The sequence below is a fragment of the Eleutherodactylus coqui genome, chromosome 5 (genome assembly GCF_035609145.1).
Source record: "Eleutherodactylus coqui strain aEleCoq1 chromosome 5, aEleCoq1.hap1, whole genome shotgun sequence".
NCBI lineage: Eukaryota > Metazoa > Chordata > Amphibia > Anura > Eleutherodactylidae > Eleutherodactylus > Eleutherodactylus coqui.
The window spans coordinates 210,179,482-210,204,564 of NC_089841.1; the positions used below are offsets into that span (position 1 = coordinate 210,179,482).

General features: G+C 44.2%; 1 protein-coding gene across 1 annotated transcript in view; it reads left to right on the forward strand.

Moving 5' to 3' along the window:
- Positions 1-25,083, forward strand: part of LOC136628329 (guanine nucleotide-binding protein subunit alpha-14) — a 110,532-nt gene that overhangs the window by 29,311 nt on the left and 56,138 nt on the right. Inside the window, exon 2 of the mRNA XM_066604145.1 lies at positions 17,077-17,261. Coding sequence (XP_066460242.1) covers positions 17,077-17,261 — 185 coding nt within the window. The remainder of the gene's footprint in view (positions 1-17,076; positions 17,262-25,083) is intronic.

A 25,083-nucleotide genomic window follows, 5' to 3' on the forward strand; every position in this document is an offset into this window, starting at 1 on the left:
CCAACTGTGGCCTCAGATGCATGTGGCTCTGTCATCCCATCTGCAGGGTTTTTGATGGGTTTTCTTGAAAGCCAGGTGTTTTATGAGGAATAAAAGTACAAAAAAAGTAATTTATTTAATTTTACGGTGAATTTACAAAAAGGTGAAAACTGTTCTCTATAGTCAGTCGGTATAGGCAGAGCCGATCTGGGCTTGCCGAGATCCAGTGCTTTTACCATACAGTAGAAGTGATCTAGATGCATAGCCCAGTGGTACAGTTGCATCTTTTATTGATTACTAACCATTATGGGACTGAATTGGGGACTTTACGATGTATAAAACATTAAGGAAAAGCAGAGGTTTAAACGTTTTGGTGGGAAAACCAGGATTAAAGGTCAAAAAGGAAGTTGATACTGCTTGGTATTTGCTTACTTTTGTATCTTCCTCCTGTTTGGCAGAATAACTGGGATCAAAGGTCAAAAAGGAAGTTGATACCAGATATTTATTTAAACCCCCTGCTAAACGGGTTGTCGGGTTACAGGACCACATTCCTGCTAATAATGGCAACTGTGCTAAAATAACAAAAGCAGTTGTACCCGCTTGTCCTCTACCGCAGCGATCCAGTGCTGTGGTCCCACTGCCCCTCTGGTGGTCGCGGAAGGTATTGCTGGATATCACCTGACCACTCAGAGGCCATGACGCCACAGCCCGAAATCAGCGCAGACATAATGAGTGCATTGATGCCAGGCGTTTGGCACGGTGACTCTCCGGTGGGCAGGTGATATCTGGCGACCTAATCTTCTCAACAAATACCAGGATGGTGGGGCCGCGGCCCCTGCCGGTATTCACTAATGTGGTGAGCTGCCGATGGTAGCGCATGCCAGTAGGGAGGGCGTGCCATAGGTTCGCCACCACTGATCTATATCCATCACCAACAGAGGACTGCAAATTTTTTTCTTTTTCTTTTACCTGGTATACAGATGTATTCTGTTACTCATCTGGACAGTAGGCTGGATTTGAGGCTCTGTACTAGGCTAAGGCCCCCTGCACATGGGCGGAAATTCCGCTGCAGGATTTCCGCCCGTGTCCGCTGCCATAGGATTGCATGAATGCACGCAATCCTATGCACACAGCCGCGATTTGTCCGCGTGAAAACACACGCGGAAAACCGCGGTATGTTCTACTTCTGTGCGGGTCTCGCAGAGAAATGTCAGTAGAGACCCGCCGGCCCCGCTCTGCGCGTGCGTCGGCTGGGCGGCACCCGGCACATCAAGAGAAGAGGAGACTCCGGGAGCATTCTCGCAGCGGGATCCGACCCGGCCGTCTGCAGGCCGCCCTACATTGATAGGTTGGGCTCCCAATGCAGCAGATCACCAGCTCTCTGTGTCTTTGCATTTTCCATACAGTGTGTATATACTATGGAACATCATAGTTTTTTTTTGTTTTTTTTTCCCTCTAGTGAGTTCTAGAGGAAATTTTAATTAATGATTATCCCCTTGTTTTACGTACCTTGAAAACTGTAATTAAAAAGGTTTTATTGTCTTGTAGTTCCTGAAATGCTTTGCTTCTAGCTGAAGTACTTGAGTGCCTTATCATTTTAGCTCCTCGGAGCAGAATTTTCAGTGTTCTGACAACGATGCTGTTGGTTTCGATACGCCGTCCCTCCTTTGGAAGTCTCATTTGTTGAAATGTTTTTGGCAATAATAGCATTTCCCATGTTCTGGCATTTAATACGCCGGTCTCAAACTAGCCTTCATAAGTTCTGAAATTTTGCTGCTACCTATGTGTGGGTAGGTTGGGCTATAGGCAAATATTTAACCTGGACCTTTTCTTATTGACAGCTCAATAGCAAAGGTAACTGAAATATTAAAGGGCCACTCGGGTGGAAACACCTTTTTCCTTGCCTGTCCCCCTCATCTGATTGCCTGTCACAATTTGGAGGTCTTCCATGCAGTACAGCTCCATCTGATGCTCATCAGGCACCATCTTGAGTGATATGTTTTTTTTTCTTCTTTCAATCAGTCCCGTGATTCATTAGCTGAGGTGCTACCATTTTTGCCTGCTGGGGGGAGAGTTTATCATTACATTTTTATAGTACCTGTAGACATGTGCAATGAAAAGTACTGGAGGGAGTGTACGTTTCATTCAATTGCTTAGCCTGGATGAGCTAAAACTCCAGTACAGGTCTTTTTCCTATTAGGTCCCAGTAGGCTCAGCTGGACCCACGAAGGTAATCACTGGGACATAAAAGGCCGCAGGTTCAGGCATTCAGAGCCTGGAGTGAGCACATCTACCTGGTGGACTTCTGCTGTTTGCTGACCATTGCTGCGTGTTAGTAATGAGTACTGCTGTTTAGCGCCTTGTCGGGCAAGCATTTGTTTTGTATATTGCACAGTGTATGTGCTGCCAGTATATGTGGTTTGCCACGGAGTTTTCTGTTATTGCTGAATCTTCAAGAAAAAAAGTTTTTCAGACTTCTGCATAGACTGAGCCGCTGTGTCATCACCAACTCCCACGCAGACATTGCCAATTGACCTAAAATAAGCTAAATGTATAGTCGGGCAGATGAGCTGTGATTTCCTGTATTATACCTGTGTGACAGGAGCCATGTGATCATCATCTGTAACTGTAATAGGAGTGTCTGTGTTCCCCTCTGAGCTGTTTCTGTAGTAGGGATCATGTAATGTCATCACACAGACTGATTCCATAACACCAAGCGGATCTGAGCTGGACAGAATTGAGATTAAATGACTATTTGAGGAGAAAGAGGCCAGGAGTGTCAGACAGAAATGTCTAACCAAGGTAACACTAGCCCACTTATATATACTGGGGGGATAGCTACATAATCAGTGGAGTGGCCCTTTAAATCACTTAATGCTCCATGATGTACAGTTCTGGGTGTGCGGGGTTTGCATGGAGTATTCAGTTGATTAAAAAAAAAAAGATTGGGTCTTTTAAAGTCATATGCATCCCCAAATAATACAATAAAAACTACAGTTCAGACTGCAAAAAAAGTCACTCATAACTCCACCGATGGAAGAATAAAGTTATGGATCTCAGAATGCCACCAAAAAATTTTTTCGACCCAGTCACCAGATGCACGCTGGCTGAACCACAGACGGCGCAAACCTTCATCAGGGATGTACATTGCAGTCCCAGATCATCTTGTGAAATGTTACAGCACTCTCTGTTGGAGTATAGGGAGAGGGCTGTCTTTCTAGAAGATCGGTGGGCAGAGAGGTCCACCTGGCTATCTATGGCGGTCTCATTGAACTGAATGGATCGTAGGTGTGCACGCATCGGAACATACTAGAGCTGCATTCTGGATAAAGACTTTGGGAGATAGACCCTTCAAGCGGTGTGAACAGGGGATCGGTTCTCTGTATGAATTTATCGGCATTATATTGACTCGCAGAATAAAGTTGACGTAATTTAGTATACAGTGGGGGGGAAAAAAGTGGCTGTAAAAAATCACCCCCCACCCCACCAAAAAAAAGGTTTTCTCAGTATTTTTCACTATGCTGTGGGATTCTGTCGTAGAATATCAAAAAAAGGTATCAAAATGGAACCCCCAAACGGAGCCAGTCCCTCGAATGGAATCCTGGTTTGATTACAAAGTTTCCATTACACTTGGACTAAAGAACAGTGTAGCCGGCCGCACGGCTTAAAGGAAGAGATCTTACACTGAAGAGTTAGGCCTCATGTCCACGGGCGGGAGCCTGCAGCGGAATCCAACATTGACGGTGGCACTGCGTAGCGGTGTCTGCAGGCAGCGTTTGTGCGGATCTCTATTCTTCCAGGACATCAGTACTGCGGATGGTCCGCACAGCTCGCATTTGGACATGCGCAGTACAGATTTTTTTTCTTCTATTAATCTCCTGCTCTTCCCGTGGAATCCGTGACCTGACACTGAGGATGGGCCGCGGATCGGACGGCTTCCATTGACTTCAATGGAAGCCGTCCCTGCAGGAACCGCAGTGAAAAGGAGCATGCTGTGATTTGCCCCGATTCTCCGCGGTTAGCCTATCTATCAAATTAGGCTGACCGGCGGAGATTCGTGTGCGGCTCCTGCTCCCGGGTGGCAGAGATCTGCTGCGGGACTTCGCAACGCCCGTGGACAGGGGGCCTTAGATTGTTTCAGATGGGAAGCAAACTGCCAGTGATAGAAATGGCCCTTAGTAGATCTGCGCTAGGCTTCCTTAAGGCCAATTTTATTCATATTTTTTTAATGTTTTTTTTATAGCTTCCCAATGCACTTTTTTACTTTTCAATGTGGGGCTAATTTTATTTATTTTTTTTCATTGCTTTTGATTGATTTTCCAATTTTTAAATTTTAAAAAAAATTTCCTCTTGATAACGCTTTGACGCAAATAGAAAAAAAAAATCTTCATTGAATCACAATACACCAGCTTTCAGAAGCATGCACTTAGACCAAATGAAAGGAGCTCCCAAAGGGAAACCAATCTTTCGCACTATGCGATTTGACCCGCATCCCGGAGAGCAACTGAATCTTCCTCACACGGGGAGGACTGCTATCTTTAGACACTCGGCCGCGCGGGGAAGCCTTGAATTGACACAACAGACAGAAGTGTCGCTGCTGATTTGAGAAAACCTGCCTCTTCACACCAGCAATAAAATCGCGAGATGCGAGAGTGAGTGAAAACACAGAATTCTGGAAGCAATGATTTTCAATGGTTTCCTTCACATTTGCGCTGTTTACATTCATGCGATGTCGTGAGAGGAAAAAAATTGCCAAATGCTCCATCTGCATCTTTGCTTTTTAAATCTCCCATGTTTCACTATGAAGCCTCCCTTTTATCGCATCGTAAAGCACGGACTTGCGATTTTCATGTGATGCACTTTTAACATTAGAAAGTCCTATTGACCTTCGTGCTGAAGCGCAGCAAAATCGCACGAGAACGCGCAAGAAAATTGGAACAGTTAGCGATGTTTTTGCGAGAAAAAGCAGCGCCGCCGCTCAAATCGCATGATCTTTCTGGCAGCGCGATCTCTAGCGGTAGAGTATGCCAAGTAATTGTGAGGGGAATGGAACCTGCTTTGCAACAATTTGCTTCCAAGGTGGGAGAGTTCGAGTACCATTAATTTTACTAAGAAACCCAAATTAACCCAAATTATGCAGTAGCCCCCGCCTGCAAATTAAGTCTGCAAGACCACCTTATAGAAGCAACTGATTTTACTGCTTGCGGCATCAAAGAAAAGGTCTTGGTACCGGGTGTGGATTTACAGTTGGATAGTCTTTGTAGAAGACTCCCTCAATGGCAAAACAAAAAATATGGTATAGAAAGTATCGAGTACAAGAGCTACTTGGCCTTAACCCTTTCCAATCCACTATCTGACCTCTGAAGACATTATGATTTAAGGCTGTACAGCTCCGATGTTGGAAGACAGCCGCTGGGGTTCTCTTACTGTATATTGCCAGTCTCTCTGCTGTCGGGGCCTATCCAACGTGTCACCTCATGCAGTACCGGCTTTAGCCAGCAGATAGCGCCGTCGTATAACAGCAGAAAAAGAGTAAGCCCTCTAGAAAAACCAGGATACAAACTGGATTGGAAAGGGTTAAATTGAATTGTAACGCGGACTGAGCCGCGGGTGCCGCTAGCAGGTGTAGTAATAGATGTGCTTTGTATATAGTCTTCTCTGCTCCACCGATGGCTTTACTGCTAAAGGCTGTAGACTTCTAGGAATTCATCTAGATTTGGATTTGAAATCCTGATTAGAATTATGTAACCGGTTTAATTCCTTTGTGTATTACATGGTGTTTCCTGGACTCGGATGTAGAACTACAAACTAGTCAGAAAGAAACCAGAAACAGCGGAGAGTGTTAATACAAAGTCCGGTTACCTCCCTTGACTGGATCCATGCTTCACCTACCCGGATGAGGTGGGGTAAATGGGCTAGTCAGGAGTGTCTTCTGTCCATCACAGATACTCAGGTTATTTACCTCCTCGAGGTGCTCAAGTCATTCCTTGTATAAAGTAGTCATATGGGAATGCAGTTTAGGCAAAGAGTAACGAAGGGCTAGGACTGAAGAAGAGCCTCGACTTCAAAATGGCTGCCATGAAATATAGTTTTATCAAGCACGTAGTGTGTTTTTTTTTTTTTTTTCCATTTTTGTTCTTAGTTCCTTTTTTTTTTTTTTTTTTTTTTTTTTACACTTCTGCTTGATGAAATTTTTAAGCAGTGTTTTAATAATAATAGTAGTAGTAGTAGTAATAGTGTAGCTACATTCTTGTCTTTTGATATTTTCCCATTGTACCTATTGCATGAGAACTGTAAAAGTTCACCATGCAACTTCAGGTATTTCTGTACATGGTGATTGTTAAAAATTGGATAAATTTGCTTACCGTGTATACAGTTTGTAGTTTGACATGGATTCTACAGGAGTCAAGGGAAAGACAGCTTGGCTCCAAAAACACACTTTGGCCAGGTGCAGGTTGCTTAGCCTAAGGGCGCATTTAGACGACCGTATATCGGCCAGGTATTCACGCCGGACGATATGTGGCGTCTCTCTCTGCAGGGGGAGGAGGCTGGGAGCAGTGCTCTGAGCTCCCGCCCCCTCTCTGCCTCCTCTCCACCCCCCTGCCCTATTTTCAATGAGGAGAGGTGGGATGGGGGTGGAGCTAATTACAAAAACTTAGCCCCGCCCACATCCTGCCTCCTCTAACTGCAAATAGTGCAGAGGGGCGGCGAGGGGGTGGAGGAGGCGGCAGAGAGGGGGCGGGAGCTCAGAGCACTGCTCCCGGCTCTTCCAGCCTCCTCCACCTGCAGAGAGGGACGCCGTATATCTGCCGGCGTGAATACCCGGCCGATATATGGTCGTCTGAATGCGCCCTTAACGTGTATTTAGAATGAGCGCGTTCATTTACATATTTAGTAGCCTCAGAAAAGGCTGGACCAGGGGCTTAGCTTAAAGGCTCATGGGCCCGGGTGCAAAAGTTTATCTTGGTTGGGTGGGGCGTAACCTGAAGCTGATGTCAATGAGTAGAGTGGAAGTTCCCTTCCTAGAGGTTTACAGGTACTCTCTCAGTCCCATTCGGCTCGCTGCTGTAAAGTACACCGTTGATGCAGTAAGGTGCGCCTGCCTCCAATATGACAAGGTTTTTAGAAATCAAGGTGTTTATGCATATAATTCAGCAGTAGGCAGATTACTACAGACCTTTAGGTTGATTTATGATCGAAAACCGCATTTTCCCACTAGGGCTACAGAGGTTTTGTTAAAGGGGTTGTCCCGCGAAAGCAAGTGGGTCTATACACTTCTGTATGGCCATATTAATGCACTTTGTAATGTACATTGTGCATTAATTATGAGCCATACAGAAGTTATCAGAAATTATTCACTTACCTGTTCCGTTGCTAGCGTCCCCGTCTCCATGGTGCCGTCTAATTTTCAGCGTCTAATCTCCAGATTAGACGCGCTTGCGCAGTCCGGTCTTCTTCTTTTCTCAATGGGGCCGCTCGTGCAGGAGAGCGGCTCCGTATAGCTCTGCCCTGTCACGTGCCGATTCCAGCCAATCAGGAGGCTGGAATCGGCAATGGACCGCACAGAAGCCCTGCGGTCCACCGAGGGAGAAGATCCCGGCGGCCATCTTCAGCCGGTAAGTAAGAAGTCACCGGAGCGCGGGGATTCAGGTAAGCGCTGTGCGGATTTTTTTTTAGGTCCCTGCATCGGGTTTGTCTCGCGCCGAACGGGGGGGCTGTTGAAAAAAAAAAAAGAACCCGTTTCGGCGCGGGACAACCCCTTTAAGCTTCCAGCCTGGTATTTGTGACCTTGTATGCTAAAGCTCAGTGTTGACACCTGATATTTGACTATATTTGCATAATGAGAATACAGAAATGTTCTTGGTTTGTTTGCAAAGAGAAGACAGATTAATCGGAGCTTCACCACTGCTCCACATAAGAGACCTCTTAATAGTTTGGCGGCTGCTTCATTCAGCACTTCAGCAGTTTCTAAAGAGGAGTATTTCCCAACCTTGGCTGGTACACTAGTTGGAGTTTGTTTTTTTGTTTTGTTTTTGTTTGTCAGCGTTCACAGAAGTAACAAAGCAGATCCCGACTACAAATGTGGCGATATAACTTTTGCCGCGCAGAAAAAAAGACTGGGCTATACTAACCTGACACAGCTCACCACTAACTTTTTCTATGCATATCTTTTTGTCCTGCTGCTGCGCTGATGCCTGAACCCCGTGCCCGTCACTGCATTGGTTGACCGTCCAATATAGAACACAATTTTAAAGTAAGAATCTGTCACTTGTAGCTCTGTAAGCAACGCTATGGAAAGCGTTCACTGGGTTCTACGCGACCAGATTATTGCCGTGGGGAACACAGTAAAAATTCGCCCTTGGACAGGACTCGTGTTGGATAGTAGTCAGCACTCCGTTGCTTATTTACAGGGATTCTGACTTACCCCATATAAAGTTCAGCTCTTCTAGTAGGATTTTACTGACATTTTCTTAGTTGCATTTTTCAGCGAAAGCCATAAAAAGCTTCCAGCACATCACCGGGATCTGATTGTTGAAAGGTACCAAAAAATTACATCTACCATGGAATACAGTGAAGTGGATTACATTTGTCACAAGTGACATTACCAGGAACTGGATGTCCCTCAAAGTGTTGAAAGATCGGAAGAAAATATTTTGGTCCTGATGGTTGCCAAGAGGCCTACAGCAACATTAAAGGAGCTGCAGGAATTTCTGGCAAGCACTGGCTGTGTAGTGCATGTGACGGCCATCTCCTGTATTCTTCATATGTCTGGGCTGTGGGGTAGGGGGGGGCAAGAAGGAAGCCTTTACTAACAAAGGAAAGCATCCAAGTCTGACTAGGTTTTGCCAAAATCTGCATCACGTCTGCCAAAAGTATGTGGGAGAACAAGTTATGGTCTGATGAGACCAAAATTGAAATTCTGGCCAAAAAGTTCAAAAAGCATATTTGATGAAAAGCCAAAAAGACCACTATACCTGTAGTGGAGGCAGCATTATGCTTTGGGGCTGTTTTTCTGCTGCCTGAACTGGGGCTTTAGGCAAGGATGGCACAAAGTCAAGTTGCGCCATGCTGATGGACACCTACCCAAAAAGACTTAAGGTTGCCATAAAGTTAAAGGATACATCAACAAAGTATTAGTTTTAGGGTGGAAATGGTGAAAAAAAAAAAACTCTAACTTTTAAAGGGAACCTGTCATCACCTTTAAGCCCCATAATGTAGGTTCTGCCGTAGTTTCACTGATCTCTACGGGAGGTGCCTGCACAAAGTGCCAAGCTGCTGGCCCGCTCTGATTTCTCTGCGACACAACACCCAAGGAGTATGAAATGCAGCTCTCCGGATTCGCCGTTCCATCACTTTTGAGCCCTAGAACCTTGTTTATGGGTCTCGGGGGTGATGACTGGTTCTCTTTAAAAATAATCAAATCCATAATTACAATTGAGTGTGCAATAGATCAACTTGTTAAACATGTTCATTCCTCATAGGCTTCCCCTCTAGTCCTCATTACAATCACATGGGTTATCTGGTTTAGAAACCCTACTTCCTAATATGTTCCTTTGCGAAGTTCTAAATTAATAGGTAGGAGTTCCCCATTTAGTGGCGTCACCTGTTTGCCGTTTGTCATTTGCTCATTGTCGGGGACAATGCTAACTAATTAGGGATTTTGCAAAGTGTGCATCCTATTTACTATGTGAAAGTTGGACTTTATGGCTCGTTTTCATGAGCTGAAGAAGATTAACACGTTAAATAAGATTATAGAGCATCCAGATATCATGTGTCCCGATCTGATGAGCATGGGTGCGGACATCCCTCCTGGTGTGCATGTTATCAGAAGCCTGAAAACTGATAACCGATGGCCTGCGAGTATCTAATGGGTGTGTTTAGTAATAGGGGTTTTGTGCATTTAGAGGCAAGATGCCACTTTAGTAGACAACACTTTGTTAGGTTTATTAGAGGACTGATTGGTGTATTTGGGTGTATGTGGGACTGTTTTTGTCCGTTTTGTGCACTCCCAACCAGTTTTCTATATTTTTCAGCTGCCTACTTGTAGGTTTCGGCTTTGAAGCGGAGGTATGTTTACAGGCTCTTGCTGGTAAATGGCGCTGTCAAGGGGTAGAATAGTCTTGGCACCCATTTAGAGACTTGCTGACACTCTGCAGGCGGAGTTGTAAAAGTGTGGCTGTGAATAAATAAACCTCCCGTCAATATTAAAAGCTTCTGACAGAACTCTGGTATACGGAAAGAAAAAAGTTGCCTATGAAACATTCGAGGTGCCTTGGCTGCTGCATTCGGACACAAGAATGACTTATCTACAGACCTACTCAGAAGGCAAACTGATGTTTTATACCTATGCAGCTAAGTGGGAGCATGGGACACTGGTGAGCTCCCCAGCTTCGTGGATATAAGGTTTTATCTAAACTTGGCAGGTTTCCCTTTTTTTTTTTTTTTTTTCCTTTTTCTTCGTACAGTCATTTTTTTTGCACGTGGAAAGGTTTATGTAAGTGCCTAGTACAATGTACTCTTTTGAGCACGTTATATGTTATAGAGCCCCGAGTGGTGCAGAGTGTTAAGGCAGTGGAAGTGCAGCGTCTCGCTCACGACCTGAAGGTTGCAGGTTCAATCCCTGCATGGTTCAGGTAGCCGACTCAAAGTTGACTCGGCCTTCACTTCTTTCGAGATCGGTAAAATGAGCTTGCTGGGGGATAAAAGATGACTGAGGAAGGCAATGGCAAACCTCCCCGCAAAAAGTCTGCCAAGAAAACGTCACGATGTGATGTCTCCCTAGGAGTCAGTCATGACTTGGTGCTGTACATCCGTGTGACAGCATTATTTTGTAGCACTCTTGTTCTCAAGCTTCCAGGAGTCACTGAGATGATCTTAAATTCCTGGCACGGTCCATGTGCATCACACCTTTGTCCCAATAGAACAGAGACCTAATGGGTGTTGGAAAATACTAGATGGTGTTTCCGTGAAAAGAAGACCCTGTCTTATACTCCTTTTTGCCCCAAAAGAGGCAGTGTCTTATTTTTGGGGGGATGTCTTATACTTTACCTAGCTGACAGCATCCTGGTGTCTCCCGCACTGACAGCATTCTCTTCCTGGTAACGGAGCTTTGAATACTTGTTAGAGCGAAGGACATGTCAGTCTGCTGCAGTGCTGGAGACCAGCGCGAGGGACTGAGATGCTGCCGGCTAGTTGAGTGTTTTTTTTTTTTTGTTTTTTTTAAAATCTAGTGTAGCTAGGACTTATTATGGGGATAGGTCTTATTATTGGGGAAACATGGTAGCTTCTCCTTAACAGGATTCTGCAGTTCCAATCTGACTGTAGAGGTTGTCTATCTGCTTAAATGTAAGTTTAAGTAAAAACACAACAGTATTAAGAGGGCAAAAAAGAACTTTGCATTAACCCCTTAAGGACCAGACACTTTTTAAGGATTTTACCCATGTGGTGGCTTTACTGCGCCATTTTCTTTTTTTCCTTCAGCTATAAAAATTTCAGCCCCCGCCTCGCCCCTCTCCCAATGACGTATATAGGGCTATTTTATATTCTTTGCTCTTTTTTTTTTTTTTTTTCAATGCCTTTTTCCCCCCATTTTTGGAGGGGATAAAAACCTAGTGTTTTCTTTTTAACTTTAATTGTATAGTGGTTTATTTTACCGTAAATATACAAATTTTAAAAGCAACGTAGGGGAATGGGTTCCTCATTCTTGTTTTGGACGTTTTGATATATAATTTGTATACTCTTGCACTACAGTGAGCATATAGTGACTGTTTTCGTTGGCGCCGGTGTTGGGCTATTTTTCTTAATGTGTATATTTTTATTTCATTCTGTAAATATTTCATTTAAAAAATTTTTAGTAATTTTTGTAATTTTTATTTTTTTTTGTACCATCTATGTCCCGCAAAGTGTCATACACGACCACCTAGGGGTCATTTACACACCTTTTTTTTTTTCTTACTTACTTTTCCACTGTACTTGGGGAATCCAAAGCAGGAGCCCCAGTTACAGGGAAAAACCTTCCCCTGTACTGACAGTAGTCACTAACAGAGCTGATCAGGTTTTTCTAGGACCCGACCTGCTCCTGTTTGATTGCAGGGGCTTTAATCACGCGCTGTACTTCTGCTATCAGCGGCGGTTAAAGCCCAGGACCAAGCCCTGTATATATACCATACTTGATCTAAAGGGTTAAGAGTCAGGTATTTGCAATATTTCTCTGGGTGCTGCTGTAGAAGTAATTGTCAACATTGTAGCGTATCACAATTTTCACTGGGACTGAAACTGAGTCTATAATCACTAAGAAGGTTAATAAACATTATTTTATGTCCAATGTATACAGTGAAGGGCTTTGTAGCGTGATTTACAGCCAGTAACAGTTGGGTAATTCTGTGCGGTAGGCACAATGGTGGGGATAAATACGGCTTATGTTGCCAGCACTATTGTTTAGCTTTCCTCAGTGTGGAGTGTCTGCAAGGTGTCACTACTGTGTAGATACTAGGTGTGACCTTGCTGCGCACACAATCTGCTGGGAGCTTGGAGAGGTTCAGCAATGTCATGGATAAAGCTAGCCTGGGCAATTGGGGAGCACAAGACTGTCTTGAGATTATATCCAGTTGGTTAGGGAGGTGTGACTGGTGTAATTGGGGGTAAAGATGCTTTCTGAAAAACTGGCTGTAATAATAATCTTTATCTGTATAGCGCCAACATATTCCGCAGCGCTTACATAGACGGGGAATACAGAAAGACAAAAGTACAAAAATTTCAGAACCACGGTTAAATAGTAATCAATTGATGGAAACAATAGGGGTGCGGGTCCTGCTCCAACGAGCTTACATACTACAAGTAATGGGGTGATACAGAAGGTAAAGGGGCTGGAGATGTGCACGGTATGGCGAGGTGGAGAGTGAGGGATGCTATACACATAGACAATGGTCAGACATTTAGCCGTGTGACGGCAAAGTCGTTATGACTGCAGGGCCGTTTTATGACGGCTAGCAGGGATTGCAGTCAGTAGGTCAGGGAGCATGTTATCAGGCGGAGTACAGAGGAGTTTGTTTAGGGAATGCGGTATGCCTCCCTGAAGAGGTGCGTTTTTAGAGCACGCCTGAAGTTCTGTGAGTCCTGGATTGCCCGGGTAGCCTTTGGTAGTGCGTTCCAGAGGACTTTTGCTGCTCTAGAGAAGTCTTGAAGGCGGGAATGAGATGTTCGCGTTAGAGGGGTGCGCAGTCTAGTTTCGTTAGCAGAGCGGAGAGCCCGGGCTGGGTGATGGATTGAGATGAGGGAGGCAATATAGGGGGCGCAGCGCTGTGGAGGGCTTTGTGGATGAAGGTAGTGAGTTTAAATTGAATTCTGTATTTAGTGGGCAGCCAGTGCAGTGACCGGCACAGGGCAGAGGCGTCTGAGTAGTGGCTGGACAGGAAGATGAGCCTGGCTGCTGCATTTAGGATGGATTGGAGGGGGTAGAGTCTGGTGCAGGGGAGGCCGATCAGCAACAAGTTGCAATAATTGAGCCATGAGTGGATGAGGGCAACAATAAGCATTTTTAGCATGTCCACGGTGAGGAAAGAGCGGATTCTTGCGATTGTTCTTGAGTTGCAGCTGACATGTTCGGGCAGGAGATTGGATGTAAGGGGTAAATGAGAGATCTGAGTCGAATGACCCCAAAGGCACACTGAGATGGAGATGTCAGGATGAGGTTGGTTAGTGGAGGGTGCAAACGCCAACAGCTCAGTTTTAGAGAGGTTTAGTTTTAGGTAGAGACAGTGGACAGACAGTCGGTGATGTTCTGGAGGAAAGGCGCAGAGATGTCACAGTAAGAGGTGTATAGCTGGGTGTCGTCGGCATAGAGGTGGTATTGGAGGCCAAATCTCCTGATGGTTTGTCAAATAGTGGCTGTGTAGATGGAGAAAAGGAGGGCCCCGAGGACCAGGCCCTGGGGGACCCCAATAGCAAGGGGAAAAGGAGGAGAGGTAGAGCCAGCAAAGGAGACGCTGAAAGAGCGGTCAGATAGGTAGGAGGAGAACCAGGAGAGAACAGTGTCTTTTAGGCCGATGGAGCGAAGCGTACTATGGAGGAGTTTGTGGTCAACAGCGTCAAATGCTGCAGAGAGGTCAAGGAGTATCAGTAGGAAGTAATCGACCCTCGATTTGGCTGTTAGTAGGTTGTTGGATACCCTTGTAAGGGCAGTTTCTGTCGAGTGTTGGGGTCAGAAGCCAGACTGTAGGGAAATGAGGAGAGAGTTCTCTGATAGATGGCTTACAAGGCAGGAGTAAACTAGATATTATAGTAGCTTGGAGATGAAGGGGGATTAGAGATAGGTCGGTAGTTGGCTGCATCAGTCGCTTCAAGAGTTGGCTTCTTTAGCAGTGGGGATATGATGGTGTGTTTTAAAAGAGGGAAAGATGCCAGAGGTCAGAGAGAAGTTGAATATACTGGTGAGGTGGGAGATAACCACCGGGAAGAGGGATCGGAGAAGGTGTAACGGGAAAGGGTAACTAGTGCAGGTGGTGGGGTGAGCAGAGAAGAGCAATTTGGAGACTTCTTCCTCTGTTGTTGGTCTGTAATATTTTTGCCTCTATGATTGGAACTTTCAAACAGCAGATGGTCAGTATGGTCTTCGGAAGAATGCTTGTTGGGTCTTCCTGCTACAGTTACAAGAAAAAGTAAACCACTTGGAATTACCCAGATTTCTGCATTGACCACTAATAGCATCTGGTTGCTCAATAAGACACTGACATATCCATAGTGCTGGGAGAACAAGTAATTAAACCCTTGAATTTAGTATGGTGAGTGCCTTGTATAGTAAATGCATCATGATGGTCCTTTAAAAATACACTTATACTATAGAAGGTCCATCATCCTATTAGTTGATCTGTACTTTGCATAGCTTGCCTACCGCTGTAGTGGTGCATGTCTGTTGGTGTGTAGTATGGAACTTTCATGAAGCAGTATTTTTACACATTTCTGTAATGTAATTAAGGATTTATAAACTCCACAGTAAAATGGCAAAGGCACACAATGAACTCTTTGGAAATGATTTCAGCATGGCTATACGGTAATTTGATAACTTCTTCATGAGCTTATAAAGCATGAAGAAATTTTGTCAAAACACTGGACCTGAGTGTACAGTAGTCATCTCATTCTAGGATGAGTCTGAAAGCAAAAAACACTTAGGCTAGGTTCACACGGGGCAGATTTCCAGCAGAATTCCCACAGTTTGGTCGCTCCAAAAAAAACGCAGGAGCGCCACTAGAAATTGAGGTGGGATGGTAGCCCTGATTTCAAAAATGTCCTTTTAAGATGGTATAGATGTTCCTCTCTGTCTGTTGGGTTGGAGCAGATCCGGTTGTATCTGATGGCCTGGCTGTAAACGATCGACTGTTTGAGGTGGTCAGCCGCCGCATGGTAACATATGTCTGTATTGAGTTGTTTGAAATTTTTATGGTGGTGTCCAAAAAGTTGATTTCAGTATATGAGTAGCTTAATATGAGGTTTATGGTGGGTGGAATGCATTAAATCGATCATGGAATTTTATTAGTTCTTGTTAGGTGTTGGTCCAATGATTATGATGTCATCAGTGTAGCGGAAGTAGGCCAATGGTTTGCTGGGACAGGAGGCCAGAAAGTCCCTCTCCAGTTGTGCCATGAAAAGGTTGGCATATTGTGGTGCCATTTTACTGCCCACGACGGTTCCAGTGAGTTGCTGGAATATGTCTTTGCCAAAGGAGAAATAATTGTGTGAGGGTGAATCTTGTGAATTATAACATGGATTCAGAGGAAACCCCGTTGGCCTCAAGGTGTGCCTGGCAGGTGGTCAGTCCATCCTCATGTGGGATGTTGGAATATAAGGATTCCTCATCCATGGTGGCCAGGATTGCGCCATCTGGGAGGGGACCTACAGTTGACAGCTTGTTCAGTAGGTCTGTGGTGTCCTCCAAGTATCTGGTTGTGTTTCTCACCATTGGTTTGAGGACACCTTCTACTCATCCTGAGATTTTCAGAATTGTGAGGGTTCCCACACCTGAGATAACTGGTCTCCCTGGGTTGCCAGCTTTGTGTGTAGTTTTGGAAGTGTGTAGAAAGTTCCAACCCTGAGGTTCTCCGGTATCAAGTCCAAAATTTACCTTTGTATTTACCTTTGTTGTACAACTGAGTCTCAATGATAATTCTGCCCCACTGGTTGTGTATTTTGAACTTGTCTTGTGTTTTTATTTTTAACCCTCTTGCCAATGTAGGCAAGACTTGTGTGTTTAAACTGACTGGCTAACACGCTGGTTTTGCCTGGATGTTGACATTAAGGCAATACTTGAAGCCAATATGTCTTTAAGAAATCTGCCTTTGTCATGTTTTAATAATGGTCATAATTAAAATGTTGAATTGACACAATATTTGCTTTGTGCTCTATATTTTTCTGGATGGTTTAGACTTAGTGGAGCAGATTTACAGCCTTCAGTGAGAAGCTGCTATGTGTACAGTTGCTCAGGGAGTCGGTGTGTTCTAGTGAATACCGCTCTGGGAGATATTTTGGTTGACAAGGAACCAGAAGTTCTAGTGGTTTCATTCTGCTATGTATTGATAGACCTCTTGTAACCCACAAGGTAAGTAGAGCATTCATTAGTCCATGAAAATAAACATTCTGCGCTGGGAAGGACAGCAAGCAAAGGCTGCACATAGAAACCACAAAGCCGAATAAAAAGGATGCTGTCAACAGAAAAATTGCTGCATTAGTTTTGTGTCTTGTTTTTATCTGAAGTTTGCCGACGCTGCTCAGAAGACTTTAAATCTGAGCTATGATCTTAATTGTTTCACGGCTTTCTTCTGTCAATTTTCTTTTGTATTTGGATTACCAGACTTTTTTTTTTTTTTTTTTTAAATTCCCCTTTTTATACCTTTTTGACTTTTGAGAGTTTTTTTCCTCAACTAAAAAAAAATAAAAAAAATGAATATATAAAATAAAAAAATGACATTATTGAAGAAGGAAAAAGGATCTTGACCGCTTCTGAAAATCTACCTAGTTCATTCGCAGATGTAATCGGAGATTGTGTGTTTCTTACTACCGTAATGGAAGTTGATAACTGATAAATGTTCTGTTTGCTACCCACAGGCACTGGTGAGAGTGGGAAAAGCACCTTCATCAAGCAGATGAGAATTATTCACGGGTCTGGTTACACAGATGAAGATAGAAGAGGATTCACAAAGTTGGTTTATCAAAATATATTTACTGCCATGCAATCTATGATCCGAGCAATGGACACACTAAGGATACAGTACTCTTCTGAGCAGAACATGGTAAGTTCATTCACCTACTGCTAAGAGAGATCCAGGAGTGCCTAACTAAAGGCAAAAGAATATGACTGTCTTGTTCCCTTGCAAAAATTTTTGCCAAAATTTTGGTTTATACTGCTCTCCGGCACAACTTCTAGAGAGCAAATTTACGTTTTAATTTGAAGTTATGACCTATAGAAACAATAGCAATCGCAAAGAAATCTTCTATATTTGTGACCTGTACATTACTTTATCTCAGTAGTTGTACTTTCCCGTAGACAGTGACTTGGATGCACTTCTGTATATTTTGTATATAAATTATTTAATGATCTGACAATTTGCTTGGATGGATTATAAACATTGGCTGTTACTGTGCTTCACGTCGGATTTGTTTTGATCCTCGTGGTCTTTTACGCCACTTCCATCACTGGGAAGAGTTTTCGAGGGTTCTGTCTTCGAGAAGTTCTGTTGAAACGGTCGTTTGTTGTCCTTCCCATCTGCAGTCTTTTTTGTTTGCGTTCATCGCTGAACATTGCCAGCTATAAACTGTGTGCATAAAGCCGCTCGTATAATTTTTGTCTGCACATTTTATGGTTTGTTTTTACAGGGAATGTTTATAGAAGTAGAGTCTCACTGACAATGGACAGGCGGCCGCCGACAGGTCACTGAGCGAGACATTGCTCCCTTGTTGGAGTTGCTTGGTTTTTAACAAAACTGAAAAACCAAGAGACTATTGGGCTGTGTAAGCAGGAGCTGCTCAATGTTTGAGCGACTACTGTTTTACTGTGAATGGAGGTGGATGGGCGGTAAGGATCCCCTGCCACTCCGCTTCCAATTCACTTGAACAACTATGTAAGCAGAGGAGTGATGGTTGGGTGGGCGACAGTCCGTGGGATGTCGTCAAATGCCAGTCGTCCGGTGTAAGGGGACCTGAAGAAAACTAAAACTTTGTTGTGTGCGATAACCTATATTTAACTGATCTAATGACACACGTGATTTGGATGAGCTGTGAAGGATGGAGAACGTATAGGCAGAGTCCTGAGGGAAGAACAAAAGGTAGAACAGCAAAGAAGAACACAGAAGAACCTTCAGTTCTGTTATGAGCCATTAAGGATTTCGGACGAGTATTCCCGCAGTATATGAGCGCTTGAACTTTAGACCTTGAGCTTAATTGCTAAAATCTTTTTAAGTCATTCCACTTTTATACTAGATAGAATCGCAAGTTTCCATTCTTTTCTTCAAGATTCGTTCCATAATCCTATATATCTAGCTGTCCGCCATACATTTATGTTTTATTCACTTTGTATGTATTGTGTCCGTGATTATTGTTAAACCCCTTTTAAGATGTAAGGTTTAGTTTTAGAAAGTTAGCAGTCTAGTTTTAGAAAGCTTAGGAGTGCGGGAGGGAGAAGTTCAAGCGACTGTTATACTGCCTCGTGTGGCACAGAGTGTTAGGGCAGCAGAAATGTGAGAAACCACATACAAAATAGGAATTTAAGTGTTCGGTCTTCTCAACTTCATTTTTAACCAATTCATTGTTTTCAGTCTGTAAACATCCTATAGCAGATCTGACTTTTTTCTTTTGCATACCCACAAAATCCTTCCTTTTTTTATTATTATTTTTTATTGCTTTTGGCCTCTTGCAAGCCACAAATCATTATCTGCTTTAGCTAGTCTGACACTTGTCCTACAGTTTCTGCAGACCACATTATATTCTTCTTTAGATATCCCCCCTCTTTCCATATAAGCCCCATGTGGTGCAGAGTATTGAGGCAGCAGAAATGCAGTCCTAAGCTCTCGCTCACAACCTGAAGGTTTGCGGGTTCAATCCCCACGTGGTTCAGGTAGCCGGCTCAAGGTTGACTCAGCCTTCCGAGGTAGGTAAAATAAGTACCCAGCTTGGTGGGGGAGTTAAAAGATGACTGGAGAAGGCAAACCACCCTGCAAAAACAGTCTGCCAAGAAAACTTCATGATGTGACGTCACCCTAGGACGTCACTTTGTCAGTCATGACTCGGTGCTTGAACCAGGGGACTTTACCATTTTACATGTAAAATTGGCATTGATCTAATCGTACTGGCCTGCAGGATTAATTTAACCTATCGTTTATATTGCAAAAAAATGCCAGAATTGCAAATTTGGTTAATCTTGCCTCCAGAAAAAAAAGGAATAAAAAGAAATCAAAATGTTATAGGTTCACAAAAATTGGATGAATGAAGACTAATGAGTTCATGTGGCAGAAAACAAGCCCTCATAGAGCTCCGACAATAGAAAAATAAAAATGCTACGGCCCTTGGAATGCGGCGACACAAAAAATACAACTTGTCCTGCAAAAAACAAGCCTTCATATGGCTGTGTCGATTGAAAAGTTATGGCTCTGGGAATGCGATGATTGGGGGGGTGGGGGAGGGGGGGGGTGGAATACACCTTAATGACCGACTAATTTTTCGAACAGGCTTCATTGCTAAGAGTTTAAACCACCAGATAAAAAACAGATTGTTTTCAAGTTCCATTCACCTCCTATTGAGTACAATGCAAAAAAAAATCCATCTGTATTCAGATTCCAGAACTGGAACAAAAATGCGCTTTTGTTCCAGTGTGTATTAAAAAAAACAAAAATAAAAAAATGATTGGAGATGAAAAATACAGAAGCAGATTAAAACGGAGGACCTCCAGCTTTACATTTCTATGGACTTGACGGGACAGCAAAATGGAAATTAACACTCTAGTGCGAAAAGACCCTATTTTAGACCTTTTTTATTAAAATATTCCTCAATCCTTACATGGTACAGAATAGAAGAGAGCGGGACACACTTTTGGGTATTGACACTTTTTGAAGGATGGAAATGTCTTCTAAGCGGTCTTTCTCCCCTGCATTCTTTCTCTTGTTCTCCTTCTCAGAGCTGCATTAGTGCTCTTTCGGCACGAGGTACCCAGCGAGGTGTAGCGGTTCTCTGCAGGTTTAGTAGTATCTACAAAGTATCTGTTTCGCTTTTGCATGAGAGCATAATTATGATTTCGGCTCTGTGCTTGTATTTGTTTAGCTGAGAGGTAACGGGCTAATCGTGTGACAGGTACCACCTGCCATCTCTGCTGCCGGCTCTGACCTCTGCTTAGATACTGGATGCGCTGATTACCGTACGCTGCCAGGAGGATTCGGTCTGGACAGAGCTGCCCTTTTTATTATTTTAGGGATCTAGTAGACCACGGCATATCCGAATCCTTTCCAATTTGACAGCTTGCAACGTCGATGTAATCTGCTTAGATGATCTCAAAAGATACAGTAATTACAGGTGCTGCTAAAGTCCTTGCTAACTTCTAGTAAGAACTATTTACTACATAGTGATTAGACAGGAATTGTAGATCCCCCCGTATCAGGTTAAGGTGTGAATTTGTATTGGGTATTGCAATGTAGCTTCTGGATAGAAAAAAAGGCATAGTTTGTATAATTTGGAGGGAAATCGAAGTACTCAACTTTGTCAGGAAAATGGGGAATGTGTTTTTTTTTTTTTTTTCCAAAGTAAGCCAATTTACACAAAATTGTTTATATATTTATAGAATTAATCTTAGGGCTCCTGTCCAGCAGTGATGGTGTATTGCGATAATCCGGCCGCGAGTAATGCAGTGCACGCTTTCCATAGCATTGCTATGGAAAGCACAGCCCCCTGTCCACAAGTGGAGAACTACAGCGATTCTCTACTTGCGGGATTCACATCGCGGCATGCTGTGATTTGTCGTGATTCTATCAGATAGGCTCACCACAGAGAACTGACAGTTCTCCCTCCTGCTCCCGGGCGGCGGAATATCGCTATTGATAATCCGCCTTTGCGTGGACAGGGGGCCTTAATATAATTTTGCTTAAGTATGGCCCTGTAAATATGTAAAGACAAATAAAGGGATTCATACTATGTCATGAATCTTTAAAAATAGACTTCTTCTTTTTGGGAAAAATGCTCACATACATACATACATACATACATACATACGGAGTTCTCTATTGTGTAGTGGATACTTTTTATGAAAGTAACATTCCGTATAAATCCCATTGTCCCGTTCGGTTGATAACGTCGAATGTTTTTTTTTTTTTTCAGAATTGTCGCAAACTAATTTTTTTAATCTAAAATTGCCTGATCGTACCAATCAGTGGCAGAAGAGTCCTATTACAAACTGCTAAATGTCACCGAGAGGAACCACTAAAACTAAGATCTAACCTTTTGTTAATATCTCAATTAAAAGTGTGTACATGTATGATCCTATTTTTTGTGTGACCCACAGGTCGCACGTTTATGGATCTAAAACCTCCAAGGTGCATGAACTAGTCCTCATACATTGAGCACCTGCCTCTCAGATCTAGGTGCTCATTAGATCATGTATATCAGGATTGTATCCAATCTCCCTTATCAATATCAGATGAAGCTCCTGATGGTGAGATGAAATGAGACGACTTAGTTCATTCACTCTACTTTTTATGTAACTACTACCTGTCTCTGATAAATAGAAATCATTAGGCTGGGTGCACACGGGTGATTTGCCGCGGAAATTCCGCCCGGAATTTCGTCGTGGCATAACCGCCTACAGCCGCTGAAATCTTGTCCACGCGGCGCGGATTTCCCGGCCGCAGCATGTCCCCACCCCCCCCCTTCCTTTTTTCCCTCCCTGTTGCGGCCGCGCTCACCTCTATGAGAGCGCCGATAGATAGATGGATGCATTTTCTATTGAGCACCTAGATCTGTGAGAGGCAGATGCTCAATATATGAGGACTAGTTCATTCCCCTTGGATATTTTATATCAATAGGCATGCGACCTGTTGGTCACACTAAAAATAGGATTTCTGTATGTGTACATTAATTGAGATATCAATAAAGGTTCTATTTTAGTTTTAGTGGGTCCTCTCGGTGACATTTTAAAATTGCCTGATGGTAAGCTGTTTTCAGAGTTCCAAGAAAAACGCCGAGAATAAATTCTGGGAGTTTAATAGAAGTGAAAACTGCCAATAAGCTCGTAATGTAAACTCACTGCTTAAAACAAATCACACAAAGAAACCTGATTAGCTTAAGATATATTGTCTACTCCATGATGTTTGCAGAGTTCACTTCCTGATCGCTACACTTCACTATGAGGTAACCAGAAGGGAAGTCTAAAACAATCCAGCACTTGTTACAGAGCGGTGAAAACGGGCAACTTTATTTCCAAATCACAATAGACATAAAGTAACACGTCTTTACCTGAATGAAGAACTGGATGTTCATCTCTTATTATACATGGATTGTAAAGAAAAAATAAAAGATAATCAGCCCCTAGAAAACGTTATTCCATTCAGACAACTGCTATGTGTGATCGTAACATTGATATAAGTGATTACAGTTTATTGCTAAAAACTAAACACTTGAAGGAAGGCTCTAGTACCCTGTTGTACCACCTCTAGCTTGGATACAAGATGTGATATGGGTGAGCATGGAGGCTCTAGTACCCTGTTGTACCACTTCTAGCTTGGATACAAGATGTGATACAGGTGGGCATGGAGGCTCTAGTACCCTGTTGTACCGCCTCTAGCTTGGATACAAGATGTGATACAGGTGGGCATGGAAGCTCTAGTACCCTGTTGGGCCGCCTCTAGCTTGGATACAAGATGTGATATGGGTGGGCATGGAGGCTCTAGTACCCTGTTGGGCCGCCTCTAGCTTGGATACAAGATGTGATGCGGGCATGGAGGCTCTAGTACCCTGTTGGGCCGCCTCTAGCTTGGATACAAGATGTGATACGGGTGGGCATGGAGGCTCTAGTACCCTGTTGTACTGCCTCTAGCTTGGATACAAGATGTGATACGGGTGGGCATGGAGGCTCTAGTACCCTGTTGGGCCGCCTCTAGCTTGGATACCAGATGTGATATGGGAGGGCATGGAGGCTCTAGTACCCTGTTGTACTGCCTCTAGCTTGGATACAAGATGTGATACGGGTGGGCATGGAGGCTCTAGTACCCTGTTGGGCAGCCTCTAGCTTGGATACAAGATGTGATACGGGCGGGCATGGAGGCTCTAGTACCCTGTTGGGCCGCCTCTAGCTTGGATACAAGATGTGATACGGGTGGGCATGGAGGCTCTAGTACCCTGTTGTACTGCCTCTAGCTTGGATACAAGATGTGATATGGGTGGGCATGGAGGCTCTAGTACCCTGTTGGGCCGCCTCTAGCTTGGATACAAGATGTGATGCGGGCATGGAGGCTCTAGTACCCTGTTGGGCCGCCTCTAGCTTGGATACAAGATGTGATGCGGGCATGGAGGCTCTAGTACCCTGTTGGGCCGCCTCTAGCTTGGATACAAGATGTGATACGGGTGGGCATGGAGGCTCTAGTACCCTGTTGTACTGCCTCTAGCTTGGATACAAGATGTGATATGGGTGGGCATGGAGGCTCTAGTACCCTGTTGGGCCGCCTCTAGCTTGGATACAAGATGTGATGCGGGCATGGAGGCTCTAGTACCCTGTTGGGCCGCCTCTAGCTTGGATACAAGATGTGATGCGGGCATGGAGGCTCTAGTACCCTGTTGGGCCGCCTCTAGCTTGGATACAAGATGTGATACGGGTGGGCATGGAGGCTCTAGTACCCTGTTGTACTGCCTCTAGCTTGGATACAAGATGTGATATGGGTGGGCATGGAGGCTCTAGTACCCTGTTGGGCCGCCTCTAGCTTGGATACAAGATGTGATATGGGTCGGCATGGAGGCTCTAGTACCCTGTTAAGCTGCATCTAGCTTGGATGCAGGATGTGATACGGGCAAGTATAGAGGCTCTAGTACCCTGTTAGGCCGCTTCTAGCTTTGATGCAAAACGTGATATGGGTGGGCATGGACTCTCTAGTACTCTGATGGGCTGCCTCTAGCTGGGATGTGAAATGGGTGGGAAAGGAAGCATTAAGATTCTGAATGGCATCCTGCATCATATTGCTATACATTTGCTGTAACTGAGCCTCTAGATTGTAAAAACTCATAGGCTGTTGAAGTTGGTGTCCCAGATGGTCCTATACATGTTCTATTGGTGATAAATCTGGGACCAGGCAGGCCACAGATGTGTGACAATGTTGTGGAGGCATTCCTGTGACCCCCTTGTGTGTGCGGCCGAGCAATATCCTGCTGAAAAATGGCTGTTTGAAGCCCTGCCATGAGAGGAACACGTGTGGCTTCAAGATGTCCTGAACATATCGCTGAGCTGTCATTGTGCCTCGTACCACTACTAGAGGTGACTGACTGTCATATGCGATGGCCCCTCAGACTGTCACACCAGCAATGGGAGTAGGATCGAGGTGATCACCCCTAGGTCTCTAGACGCCAACATGAGTCATTCGTGCCCAAACCAAACCTGGATTCGTTGCTGAAGATAACCCGGTTCCATTCTGTAGCAGTCCAGTTTCGCTGTTCACATCATTGCCACCGTGGTTGAGTGTCAAAAGCTGTAAAAAAAATGTACGCCGTGGGACTTAATGACCTTCAGCCAAGTGCCTCTAAATGGTTCAGACAGACATAGGCCTGTAACAATGGCACCACCTGTCTCCGTGGCAGACAACAAAGTTGGAGCTGCTCATGCTTGTCGGATGATCAGAAATACGTCTCTACTGGTGGTCTGTCAAGGGGATCCTTAGCCTGGTCACCTTGTGTGCCCTCACACATCCACTGGTCCCAACATTTTCTAACAATCTGATCAGACGGTCCGGTGGTGGGAATTTGTCAATATAACCATCCAGCTTCTCCCATTCCAATAATGCACCCCTCTCAAACACTGTTAACTGGGCACAATCTCTTTGATTGCATCGTAGAGGCGTCTAGCGGTCAACAAATGCTGCGCAAACAAAAAAC